This window comes from Sardina pilchardus, chromosome 17 (genome assembly GCF_963854185.1).
Source record: "Sardina pilchardus chromosome 17, fSarPil1.1, whole genome shotgun sequence".
In the NCBI taxonomy this organism is placed as follows: Eukaryota; Metazoa; Chordata; class Actinopteri; order Clupeiformes; family Clupeidae; genus Sardina; species Sardina pilchardus.
In genome coordinates, this window is record NC_085010.1 from 17992476 (window position 1) to 18006812 (window position 14337).

General features: G+C 43.7%; 1 protein-coding gene across 1 annotated transcript; it reads right to left on the minus strand.

Annotated features, from left to right (window-relative positions):
* Positions 1–952: 952 nt before the first annotated feature.
* Positions 953–13046, minus strand: arl6ip6 (ADP-ribosylation factor-like 6 interacting protein 6). The gene is made up of 4 exons (XM_062518526.1): positions 12349–13046; positions 12158–12211; positions 11717–11843; positions 953–2344 (listed from the first exon to the last, which is right to left on the minus strand). The coding sequence occupies exons 1-4, from the start codon at positions 12665–12667 to the stop codon at positions 2251–2253; spliced, it is 594 nt and encodes a 197-aa protein (XP_062374510.1). The 5' UTR covers positions 12668–13046; the 3' UTR covers positions 953–2250.
* Between the last annotated feature and the right edge of the window lie 1291 nt (positions 13047–14337).

The window sequence follows — 14337 nt, forward strand, 5'->3', positions numbered from 1 at the left end:
CAGACTCACGCACCAGCCCTTCAACATCTCATATACGCTTACAGAATGTTTGGGTGTGTGTGTGGGTGGGGCCAACTCTACCACCGAAAAAAATGTGCCACTGCACTCTACATCTCGTCGCCCGAAAAAGAGGTGCTCCAACACACACACACAGATAAAAAAAATGCTTCTCTCTTACTTGTAGCCATCACAAAAAAGGTACACAAAGTCTCTCTCCATATACCTCCCTGTCTGGTGAAATAATTACTCACTCTCTCACAGAGCGGGAAGAACATGTCGCCATGGTGGCACGTGCGGAGGAGGAGAGGGAGCGGCGGGCCGGTCGAATTGAGAGAGAGAGAGAGAGAGAGAGAGAGAGAGAGAGAGAGAGAGAGAGAGAGAGAGAGAGAGAGAGAGAGAGAGAGAGAGAGAGAGAGAGAGAGAGACGGAGCATGTGGGATGGGACACGCTGTGCTAATCACTGGTCTACTTCCTGCAGGTAAACTAGACCCATTTAAGCTCAGTGAGGCGTGACGGGCACGCTGGTTGCACACAGTACAAAGCACGCACACAGACGCACACTCAAGATTACTGGAGTGTATGTCTGTGGGAAGACTGTGTGTATGTGTGTGTGTGTGTATGTGTATGTGTCTGTATGTCTGTGTGGAGACGGTGTGTGTGTGTGTGTGTGTGTGTGTGTGTCTGTATGAAGACTGTGTCCGTGTATGTCTGTGTGAAGTTAGTTTTTAAACATGTCAAGATGTACTATGAAATACAAAAATAAACATCATTTAAGGATGGGATTGAAAACAGACTATGTCGTTAGTGTACGTCTGTGTGAAGACCGCGTGTGTTTGTGCGAAGACATCCTTGTAGTTTTTAACGTGAAAATGTGCTATGAAATACAAAACAGAATTTAAAGATGGAATTAAAAAACAGAGATACAAAAATGGGTAAGCGAGGTAAACATTCATTACACTGTTGGTCGTTTATTTGAAAAGTCTTGGCACAATAAAATGCATCCTGTTCGTTGCCTGAAGCATACAAATGTCAATCCTATGATGAAATAGAAAATCTGCAGCGCTGGATGGATAACACCAGGGATTTAGTTTAGCAGAGAATCAAATCAGACCCGAGAAAACAGCAAGCCCCATCTCGACCTCACACCAGTCATTTATCCACTGCCCAGCATTGGCACTAACTCTCTCTCTCTCCCTTTCAGCTGCGGAGAAGGGGGGCACGGTGTCTAGGAGATAACTCAATTAAGAGCACAGAGATTTGGCCACTGCTCAAACGAGTAGCCAGAGGGGCCACTCTACTTAAAGACAAAGTGAAAAGTCCTCGGATGAGAATGGTGTGTGTGTGTGTGTGTGTGTGTGTGTGTGTGTGTGTGTGTGTGTGTGTGTGTGTGTGTGTGTGTGTGTGTGTGTGTCTGTGTGTGTGTGTGTGTGTGTGTGTGTGTGTGAGAGAGTTGGCTGTGTGGTTATGACAATACCACATTGAATTCACACTTTAACAGTCTGTTGTCGTGCCCCCAGGGCCACTCACTCACTCACTCACTCCACCACATGGAGACGCCGCGTTGCCCCGCTCTCTCTCCCCGTCTCTAGCTCTGCTGCACGCTCTGCTCCCCATTACAGCTGGCTAAGATCACTTAGTAGTCATTAAATGCCATTAAAGCTCGACTCGGTGGCCGCAAAACAGGAAACGCATAATTCATAACCTAACAATCGTCCCGAAGCATTAGAGAGAGAGAGAGAGAGAGATATGCACTTTTAAAAAACAAATGTTTGAGGATATTGTGCAAACGAATCATAAGGAGCAGCATTATTCAAAGGAGTGAAAATAATGGAAATACTGAGGATGCAAATTACACAGCGTTTTAAACTACACTTAATTATATTAATCCAAACACACAACATCGTTTGAGAGAAATCATTCCTAAGCATCTCATTTCGCACATGTCACTTCTTAAACAAAGCACAGGCTTGTCATTGCAACTGCAAAACTAAAAATGAACACCTCCAATTAAAAAAAACCTGATTAAATGTACACACAGGAGGAATGATCTTGACACGCACGCACACACACACACACACACACAAACACGATTCAGATCAGATCAGTGTTGAACAACATTCAACATTACATTCTAAAGGCACTTAATAAGACAAACACTGTGGTTCCTTAAGCCCCTAGAAGGCAGTTTACACCATCGCTGCACTGGCGTAGCGAGGGCTTGTGGTAAAGTAGAGCGACGTTGCCACGGCATCAGGAGAGACACCACATGACTGTGAATGCTGCAACAATGCCGTTGAGAATAGCCACACTGTATCCCATATGGAAGGAGTGCCCAGTCATTCGCCTGCAAACACAGCACAAGACAACAACACACAGTGAATGGGGTGGGAAGGAACACAGAGGAATGATCATACAGTAATTTCCCACATATAAGCCGCATAACAGTGTTTTATGCAAGTTAAAAGAAACAAAACCGTATTAACTACTCCCCTGTATTAACCTCATAGCTGAAGAAATTTTGCAAAATCAATGTATAAACCGCGGCTAATAGTCGGGAAATTACGGTAGTAACACAATTGGGGGAATTCCTCTATGCGTTCATGTTTAGGGTACTCGGTAGGCTACCCATTTAGAACTAAGTAGAGACACAATTTGTGTAGAGGCCAGTGCCCATGGTGGTGTGGGCTTGACGCGCAGGATTTCAGAACAGTTTTCTATCCCTGAACTAATGTTTCTAGTGGGCTTTGCTCTGTTAAAAACAATGGAGTTCTAATTTATGTTTCTTGTCGCGTAGCGTACGTGCCCGGTGAGCGCCCGGCCTAAAAACTGACAAAAAGAGTCATGCTTCGACCTGCGACAGGAATAGCAATAGTTACTTAGTGCAACACCATCCATTCTGGGCACACATCAGCACAGTCAGAAAGGCCATTCTCCGTGTTGTGAGTGAGTGTACAGTAGCATCAAAATGAGTTTGGTGTTATTATTGTAAGGTAAAAAAACCTCCATTGTGTTGATTAGAGTGAGATGTAGAATAATGGGTAATTATTTAGATGCAACATCATGCTCCTCAAGAACTTGCTCCTTCAGGTAGACATCACTTCCATTCTGACTTGGGCCACAGCAATGCTACAGTAGGCTACATGGCAAGACTATCTGAGCATGTCAATAACTGAAGTACTTTATCGAACGATCGTTGGTGGTGGCGGCATTCCCAAAAACAATAGTTTTGAGAAATGTTTTTGCACTTACAACCAAATAGGACTGAACAGAACAAAACGCTCAAATTATATCTGGTTGACACAAGCCTAACGCTGTCCATTATTAGCGCGCGACTGAATGCATCACCATATCATTGACGCATAGAATTCATTACCAATTTAAAAAAAAAACAATTTACACTTTGCGCACTACCTGGGGCTCATATAATTTGTTTTTATTTATTTATCAACACCTCAACAAACTATGCATGGCTTGCCAAAATCTGTCTGCAAAAATCAACATCTGCAATCATACTGTGAGGACAGCCAAGCCATCCTCATTAGTCCACCTGTAAAAAACATTCATAATGTTTACTGTTGGGCTTTTATTGGGCGTGTTTATAGGATAGGATAGCAGAGGTTACTGCAATGAGTAGGAGAAAAATGAGGAGGGTGGGCTAAGGAATGGCCACAGGAAAGACTCTAATCTAGGTGACCTTCATCATTGTGTGGAAATATTGTAATTAGAAAGTCTGAGCACATGACTCATTGCAGAAAGTTGTAATTACTAGTGAGAAAGTTTCCAAGTTATTACATTGATTGGTGTGTCACTACTTAAAATGGCAAGGGATTGTAGCCATTAATAAATCATGCCATATATTAATTGTGCATGGAAGTCTATTTTATGAATACAATAATTAACTAGACGCAAAATGCTGAAGCACAGTTCTCTGTACATGTCTTCTGATGTCCATGATTCACTGACTAACCACTGATCCAGCTCTAATACCCAAGATCTCTTTAAAAGATTTTATTTGGACAAAGCAAACCATTAAAAAAAAAAGGTGTTAAAGATGCAGTCAGGGATTTTATGCGATTTCAAGCCCATAATATTCATCGTCGTATTCAGGAATCATCCCCTCACGACCGCCAGCTGCCCATTTCGTGAGTACACTGTATAAACTCCCGTCTCTGTAGGCAGCCCAGGCTCTGAAAACAAACAAAAAGGGGGGGCAGCCTGTCCCCCAAACAAAAACGAAACCCTACGAATACGAATACTTCTTGAATTTCCCCTTGGGGATCAATAAAGTATCTATCTATCTATCTATCTATCTATCTATCTATCTATCGAAACCCTGCGTGGAATTTCTGAGAATACTGAAGGTAGGGGTGAGCTGTTTTTCGTTTGGTCCTTGGTCAAAATGTAATGTACAGTATAGCTTTTTGCACAAAAGCATCTACTGAATAATTTAAACATAAACATAAACAAACACAAACCAACGCAACTTCCTGCAAAGTCCCTGACTGCACCGTTAACAGATGTGTTTATGTGGTTATATGATCATTACAGCTTTGTTTGTTTGTTTGTTTGTTTGTTTGTTTGTCTGCCTCTCCGTCACCAACATTACACAAAAACTACAGACACAAATTTCATAAACTTTCAAGGATGGGTGGAGCAATGGTCAAGGAAGAGGCCAACTTACATTTTGGACCGGATCTATCTGAATCAAGGGGTGGTGGTGAGTGCTTCTTACCACTTAAAGACAAAGTGAAAAATTCACACAGTCTTAAACAGTCTGTTGCAGTGCAGCACTGGACCTGTCTGTGGTGAGGACACTGGTGCTGGTGGGGGTGGGATGGTGCTACTGCCTTATGGGTTTGGGGGTTGTTGGTCAGTTGTTGTTAGGGATCTGGGCTTACAAATGGCACATAGACCTCTGAAGTTCGCCTACAAAAAAGCCACCATCTTTGCCCAAATAAGGAGATCCGGTATCTTGAGATTTTTTCAATGGGAAAATAACATGGGGATTTTCAATTATCGCACCTGTTAAACTCTCGCGGGGATGGTGACATTGGAAATGCAGACGTTTTTCACTACACAGTTTTGTTCACTGCCGTCTAGTGGATACTGTGATCTTCGGTAGGTGAAGACAGCACACTTTGATCTTTGCTACCCCAGAGCTAACTTACCATGCAACTTGCCATAGGCAGTTAGCTTCAATTAACTCCCGGATCTCCTTATATGGGCAAAGATGGCAGCTTTGGATCCTTTTTGTAGGCGAACTTCAGAGGTCTATTAGGAGGTTGCAAGTTCGATCGCAAGGGCTGCCAGCCGATTGAAAGGGCTGTTCGCAAGGGCTGGCACTTTTGTGCCCTTTGAGTAAGGCATTTAACCCCAAGCTGCTCCCTGTAACTGGTTCACTGTAAGACACAATGGATGAGTGTGTCTGCTAAATGAAATACGCTAGTGCTGCTGCTCCCTCCCTCTGTGTCAATGAAAGCACCCACAAGAAGGATGATTTTGAAGGACAGTACACAGTGTCAACACTCTCTTCTTATCAGTGAAATGCTTGTTAACCTGGTCTCAGTCACAACTTGTCCTGTGGCTTATCAATGATGACTTATAATGACACAAACAGTCCTTCAGATGAAGAAAGCAAAAGCATTTTTTAAAAAATAATGCACTTGTCAGCTGCTGCACTCTGCTCTGAAATAATACAGGCCTAATTAAAATCTACTTTTTCATGAACGTCAGTAAAATGTTTTAAATGTGTTTATCTAGAGCACTTTTCCATTAGTATGTGGCCATGTCTAAACCTATCCATGCCCAGGCCTCTCTGAGAGCTGCCCGGAGTCCCTGTGGTCTAGTTCTACTCGGCACATCAGGCCATCAGCCCACGTTAGGGGAACCAAATGGAGGGAACAGGAAGGGGTGGGGTGGGGTGGGGGCAATACATATCGATTCCCTACACAAGACTTTCTGCTGCACCATGACAGACACACACACACACACACACACACACATACATACACACACGCACACGCACACACACTATAGGCAGACTGATCTATACATGTGTGCAGAGGCACACAAACACATCGTTACCGATTTACACACAGACCGCCACTGTGCCCTTAGCGCTGCCTGCAGCCTCCAGCTGAACGAGGCATTTAAACGGTAGCAGACACACACAAGCAGCAGAATCTCCAGGGAATCTCCAGGAATCATTACCTGTTAGATGCAGGCAAGGCCCTGCTGCTGTGGTTTTCTAGCGCAGCTTGGGGACCTCTAATGAGCACTAAGCATCATCGATAGACACAGTTCCACTGATCCCAGACCAGTGGTGAGGGCTACGAGGCCTGTGTGAACTGGGTGGACATGTATAGGAAAATTCCACTGGCATGAGAAGAGGGTGAATCTTTGACCTTTGACCTAGCCTGGCTAGCGCCTGCCACTTCTCAAATGAGACGTGGTCTGGCAAACAGACGGTCATGTTCTCGTATTTGAAAAAAAAAATGCCCAGACCCGTTCATTGGGCGCCACGGATGTCTATCAAATGCGTATGTGCATAGCTCATCATTGTCTTACTTTCCCCCCTGTTCTGTGATTGGTCTCCTATCTCAGGCAAAAATTAGGGCGGTAGTTTCCAGACTGCCTTAGCAGCGTGAATGTAATCACTGCGCAAGGCAGGATGGGAACACCCAGGCTACCTTTGACCTGCAATTGTTTGACTCTGTTTTTGTGTGGGCATATCGGACAAGAGGCCAACCAAGAACAGGACATGTTCTAAGGGTAAAGTGAGGCGTACACCTGCCTTTGTGCCCAAACACACTAAGGCCCAATCCCAATGTCAGCCCTAAAGACTAGAACTAAGGACTCACAGACTTAATTGATTTCAGGTGCTAAGTGAGTGAGTGTGTGAGGCCACATGGGCTCAGATAGGTAATTTAGGGATTGGGACAGCACTTCACGAGATCACATGTACCTTGGCGATGTTTACTAACAAAGACGTTGCTAACATTTGCACCATGCACGTGTGTCGTGCGTGCTGTTGTTTACCTTCATTTCCGGATTTTTTAATGATCTCCGCGGTAAACATCACAACACTTTGAACTGTGGGTAATTCCCTTAGGTTAAGTCTGCACCGATGCAGACTCACGGAAAGGGCTCGGTAAGTGTGTACTCAAACCCTCACGCCCGTTGTAATACGACATTGGGACAGCCCTAAGCCCTTTGGTGCGCGAGAACGCGCACCAAAGTCTGTGAGTTCGTGAGTCCGGACATTGGGATTGGGCCTAAGTCACACGTACATACACTATCTATCTGATCGCAACAAGCAAACTACATTAAAAATAAATTCAGCTGCAACTGTTAGTATCCTTGGATGGGTATGTAGGCTTGGCTACATTTACGCACACAAGAAATAGAACAAAGTGTCAAGGCCCTCACATAATGTGGAGAATTGATCTTGTTTCATTTGTAGTTCTCATTTCTGTGAGGCTAGTGGGCAAACCTGTCAGCAAAATGAATAGCTTTCATTAGAGTTTAAAGGTCCATCCATTTACAAGTGTGTGTGTGTGCATGCTTGAGAGAGAAGGGGATTCAGAAAGGAGACCGAGAGAGTGAGAGAGAGAGAGAAGAAAGAAGGACAGAAAGAGAGAGAAGAGAGAGAGAGAGAGAGAGAAATAATCTTAATAGAGACACTTATCCACTGATGGGCCTTAAAACAGTAGGTTTCCATGGAAACAGTCACAATGGACCTCATCAAATGATCAATTTTCTTTATTGCCAACAGTCCCCTTGCACACTTGTCTATGCATTACCAGAGTCATAAAACTATGCAAACAGTGCAACCAATTAGAGAGTTCACCATTTCACCAAAAGAAAAAAGAAAAAGAAAAAAACATAAATATGCCCTTTCCAACAATCCCAGAGCACTAAAAAAACACAACAGCACACCAGGCTGTCCGAGTCTCTTCCGGACACAACCAAACAGTGGTTTTTCGGGGTGAGTGGCCGGAACATTCACAAGCGCAACGCTGCGCTGTGGAGTAGAGACTGGGGGTTGGTCGATTGTGGCCCATCCCTAACCTGGGTCGATAACCACTCAGTGAACTCTGGGAGAGTGAGAGAGGGTAGTGTCGAGGGGCAGAGGGTGGGTGGATATCTGCCTATAGGGAACTGGACCTTAGATGGCTGGGGTTGCTTCGGCTGTTGCCTGTTCACTGGTTGTAGTTTCAGCATGACGCAGCACAGCCGTACACCCACCACCACTCAGTGGACATGATGGATGTCGCTTCCGCCTAGCCAGCTCTTCCCACGTAAGTGGTGACGCAGGAGATTAGGTAAAAGTCCGCACAATAAACAAGCCAAACGTGCTCCGACACACGCAAACACAAACACAAACAGCTGTCTGAGAGTCGGGGAAAGAAGAAAAATAGCTCTTCTCTACTTGGCCAACTTCATTTTCTACAGCGCTAATGACCCAAAGAGCTTCTTCTTTTAAGTAAAAAGAAAAGAGAAAGAGAGAGAGAAAAAAACCACTCTGCTTCGCTGGGCCTGATGTGTTGCTAATTAAACTTAGTGTTTCATCTCCTCACCTCACGGAGGTCAGAAGGGCTGCTTTCAGGAGTTGCCTAATGCCATCGTGCCCCCGCGACGCACTCCTGCTGTGCTCCTGCCAACAACCCCTCGCCGTGCCTCAGAGCTATGCCCGCTGATCCGCGGCCGGACCCGCTGTCAGCCCGCACGCTCGGCCTCCGAGTGACGTGGGGGGCCTGAGCTAACCGTTCGGCACTGCAGGCTCTGAACTCTGAACTCGAAGTAGTGGAGAGGATTCCAGGATAAGAGACGTATACGCCACTGAAGGTCCTCACCAATGAGGTGGGGGTAAGGAAGGGGCAAACAGTCAACCAAATTGGGACACAGCAGTGAAAACTCTTCCTCTTTTTCTTCATTTCCGTTATTGTTCTTCTCTCTCTCTCTCTCTCTCTCTCTCATTCCTGTTCCCCTTTTTCTGTTACTAAGGCAGCTCGAGCAGTGTTTTGACATCGGTGGAGAAAAACACTGTAATTTCTTGAGTCCTCTCTTATCACTGTGTTTGGGACAAACCGCCTCAGAAACTGCTCAGTGAGATAAACAAAGGGTAGGCAGTGCGGTCCTCTCAAAGACATGCTAAAAAGACCATATCTGGGGAAAAAAACACCCATTGCAGGTCTCCATTTTTTGTGCCAGTCCAAGTTCATTTCACATGCATACTGTTCTCATCCATTCATAGTTAATTGATGAATGCAGATATTTATGAGGAAGTCTCTGGCATCTTCGATAATCTGCAATCATCAACATGGTACTTTTCACTTTACAAGTCTCACTAGTTCACTAGTTTTCTCATTACTTGAGTAGGCTACTGACTTTGAAGCACCTTAAATAGGAGGATTCTGACTCCAGTAGAAGTACAGTAAGCAAGAGTGTTATCTATTTCCTTCTACAAATAATTTCAGAGAGGCAATTTCAAATTCCAACAAAAAGCGGAATTGAAAGCATCACAAAGTTACTCTCGACACAAGCTACAAAGGTACATCGGACCAACATTACCCTATCCAATTTTCTTCCCATATAGCCCATTTTCTCCTAAATCATAGCCACTTGTAGAATGAAAGACAGCCCATACAATACAATGTGCCCCTGCTCACAGCAAGAATGGTGACAAATGGAATTGTGAATGAGTCACGATGGGAGAAGAGCGATCGGTCACAGGATGACGGGAAACAGATGATGGATGAGGAGGACAGACGGTGGCAAAAGCACTTTATGATAACATCAGGGAAGCCTCTTACTGTTTGTTTGTGTGTGTGTGTGTGTGTGTGTGTGTGTGTGTGTGTGTACAGTATGTGTGTGAGAGTTGGATACTTTGTGGATGCTACTCTAACCAGAATGTTGAAGGAGCTAATAAAGCTAAGGGTACATACCAGTCAGGTAAATAGACGCCATATCCTACACAGAGCATGAGCCAAAACAACTCCTCCAAAACCTTGATACATTAGGGCCGTGGAGACAAAGGAAGGGTTACTTTGTTAGCATTCTCAATTTTGACGCTATAATACCAGGAAAAACGAAGCAAGCTACGATATAAGATGGTAGCAGCAGACCACTCTTAATCCATGTTTGCCATGCTCTGAACTGTCTAGGCATACTGCCAATAAACCTAATTGCTTTCTTAATGACAGGCTGATCGCCACTGGTGAACAGGTGAACTGTGGAGTGACCATGTGAAACTGTAATTAAACTACAGTATATAATAGCCTCCATCAGTGGGCTAATCTAGCTATTAATAACTTTTGAAACATGATATTTTATTGTATTGAGGACCAATGTGTTTTCTATTCTTTGAATTCTTTGAGTATTTTGAAGGCACAATAGTGACCACATGAATAAACAATAAGAGGGCATGACTTTCCCAGTGTAGCTCATGGTTACGTCATCATCATCGTCATCATGAATGAGGCATGAGTCATTAATGTCAAAGTCTTAAAGAAACATTAGGACTTTTAGTTGGTTACAATCAAGATCAATTATTATTATTTTTTAGCTAGTATTTTTCCTAAATTCTTCAGGGCTACCGGTATACATTAATTCAATCATATTCCATATTCCATTGCATCATATTCCACCAAAATAATCGGAAGTCACTAACACTAGGCTACCTTAAGTATTAAAAAAACATAAGTTAATTGTACATCACTGTATTCTTGTCCAAATGTATTTTGTATCTTGTGTTGTGTTTGGTTGGTGGGATTAGAGGTTGTTTCAACTGAGATTACCAAAGAACGTGTCTATGGTAGGAAAATTGTAGAAAAAGTCAACAAAAGGCCAATGGTGTTTGTTAGAAGATCAATTTAGCTCAGACAAACATGGTCTAAGAAGACATGGTTCATCTGGGCCAAAAACACGTAGCCTATGCATGCAGCCATATATGCATCCATTGCTCGGTCTCTCATTAAGGCACCATGTTATGGAAGTAGGGTAGGAGCGGGCTGGCTTGCATGTGTAACGGGCCCAGCAGCATCGCTGAAGCCCCAGCAGGCCAATTTCAGGAGAGCTTTGCCAGCTCTGTCGTGTCCGTCTGCCTGCTCCAAAGATGAAAACCAATTACAGCGAAATTGCTTTTCTGTTCTCCGCTGGGCCAAAGCGCGTCTGTGGGACTGACTCGAATCGGAAGGCTAACACTACCAGGCACGCCAGGAAAAAAAAAAAAGAGAGAGAGGGAGAGATTCATTCTGTCGGACATGCTACGCTACCACTGACAGCACACGGCGGAAATTAAGGGGAGAAAAAAATGACTGGATAGGCATGAAGAGTGAAGACGAGAGGCCGAAGATCTCTGCCCTTCCTTTCTTCTCTCGCCGCCTCCCTCTATCCCTCTTCCAATGTTCCGTAAAAAGGGTGCTTAGTTCCCTTGGTCAGTCACAGACAAGGGACTTGCAGTTACAGTACAGCGTAATAAATTCAGACTGACCAACCGCACAGCCCAAGTGATATGACTCTGGGATATATAAGGAGGGGGAAAATAACTACAGCAAGCTGTGAAAATAAGTCCAATCATAGACTATAGATCAACAGCTGGGACCAAGCATAAACAAACCATTACGTTTATACTCAAGTGTGTAGTGTATGCTCAAATATTAAAAAGGGAAAGGAAAGGATATTTAATTAGATCACCATATATGTATGTGCTCACCTCAATCTTGAGGAAGAGGGTGGAGGAAAAGTGCTAGGGTCATATGAATCAAAGTAGGTAAGCGTCCAGGAGAAGCTGCAACAGGAGATCCCAGCCAATGAGGAAAGCATCAACAAACTCCAAAACCCTGTTAACATGAACAACATAATTGGTTATGGTTATGGTTATTTAGCAGACACCTTTGTCCAAAGCGATTAGGTACACATATGCTTCAGTGGGCATTAGAAAACGAAGAGAAAACAAAATACATGAGTTTTTAATTGTTCAAAACTTCAACAAAAGTTCCCTAACACTGTACCAAAAATTGTGCCTGTTCCTTGTTGCAGGCAAAGCTGACAAGAAAATTAACAGAATGGAACAAGGGGGAAACATCGTTCCTTCAAATAGGCCTATTAATATGAAATATATTCAATAATTAAATTCTAATGCGGTTTCACAAACCTAGTAGTCTGACTTCTGTTCCGTCTTCTGTTATTATTTTTTCCGCTTTAAGCTCTGAAAATCAAGCGCAAACATGACAATGATTCTTATGGATTGAAAAGAAAGACATCTAGCCTGGTTTATGGTTTGGTTAATGCAATTTTATGCTCAAGAAAAATGAGAAAATAAATGGCTTCACAACATTTCCTTACCTTTTAAAATGACATAAACAAAGGCAAAAAACAACGCGATAGCAGACACAACGATGACGCAGAGGAGTATTGATAGTACACGGGCGGGCCATTGCTTTCTGTCGCTCTTGTATTTTTGCTGTGGAGATGACTTAATTGGCATAGACATTCCTTGCTGAGATGTTTCGTGGAGAGAAGCTCTCTGAAAGTCTGTTCCATCAAGTTCATGGCTGCTTACATCCTTGTCTAACCCGTGCGCAAACATTAGCCTCCGAGCTAAAGGCTCGTTCGCCAACCTGACACCACCGTCGGCCGCTCCAGCGTTATCAACACGGGGCATTTCCGAGATGCGCCTCAGGAAAACTAAACAGATAAAAATTGTATTATGCAGTCATAAAACTAAGTCTACCTTGTCACAACTGCTAACTGGCACCAACGAAACCGCCAGCAACGTTAGCTGCCTAATCTTTGCTAGCGCTACCTGAAGTTACTGGATGTCATCCAAACGCACCTCTGCAAAAGGTTCAGTATTCAGAACGTGAGAAGACTACAACAACAGCGAGGAAGTTTAACCTGAAGTGACATTTCTGTGTAAATACATTCAAAAGGTTGACCGAATTTGACATGTGCGAAAAAAAATAACCTCTGAGGTTGTTGCAAAGTTTGTCTAAACTTTTTAAAACACCGCGGCTTCGGCTTCCGTGTCCGACGGGAAACCCCGCCTGTTGCACTTTTCACCAATCACAATCCTACAGTTTCATGAGGTGTCGAGACTGTCTTTGGACTTGGTGTCTGTCAATCAAAACGAGAGCCTCGGGTGTAGAAAGACCTATGAAAACGCAAGGCCATAGCAAGTGTTGGCGGGGGGTGTGAGGTGTGTGGACCCAGCGGCCACCAGGCTTTCTTCCATATTTCCCCTGTCGGCCTGTCCCCATGATGGACCACTAAACTGATATTCATAATCTAACAAGGCCTTCAACCCATTTGAGAGCCTAAAATAATATATGCACCAATTGAGAGCTAAACTGAATGAGTCCTCTGCTTGACCGAAATGTTTTTGATTGCTTTAATGTTTTTAGGCCTATCATATTCATATTGAGGATAGTGGATGACTTGCTGTAGCCTACGACCCAGAAATGTCATTGTTTTATATTATATACTTTGTCACAGTTAATGTTTTCTTTTCTTCAATCTCGTGGCCAAATGATTATGACTTAACAGCTGACAGTTAAGACTAGATTAAATTTCATGGCAGAATGATGGTTGATGTGAGCCTTAAGGCTAAGAGGGCAGTGAAGTTAGCTTAATTGAGAATTTTCCTTCCTTGTGTGGAATCTTTCTTCACACAGCTCACAGTCAACACAACCCACTCTGAAAGAGCTTGTAATAAACACAGAATCAATGCGTTCCCTTTGTCTCTGAAATGCATGGCATGGTGCCAGTCTGTGACTGTATAGAGGGAGACGTTCAATGAGGTGCCAGCAGGCACAGGGAATGGTGTTCTCTTTCACAGCATCCAGACAATGAACTATTTGACACGATGCTCCCAGTCGATTCTTCAGCTCTGCCCATTGTTGTGTGATATTGAAGTTGCACATTTTACTACCATTTTCCCTTCATGTTACTCTCATAGCCTGCTTTTCTTTTCCCACCCACCCCATGCAGTTCACCTCATCACCTGCCTTCACCCAGCACGCATTATAAAAATGAGTGGCTGGCCCCAACGAAGACCACCTGCAACGTTAGCTGCCTAATCTTTGCTAGCGCTATACCTCTCAGACAGAAAGACTCAGAAATCTTGGGAGTTTTTAGTTTCATAGGGTTCGGACTATATATGTCTATGGTTCGGACGATGTGGAAGATCGTTGATGCTTCCTATAGGCGTATATTTTAAGTCATTCTGTTCATAGGCTAGCCTATAAATTCTGCCATGCTGAGACAAATTCATTGACATCAATGAGGTTAGATGACTCTGCGACACATAGGTCTGTGATAGCCTACTCAAAATTG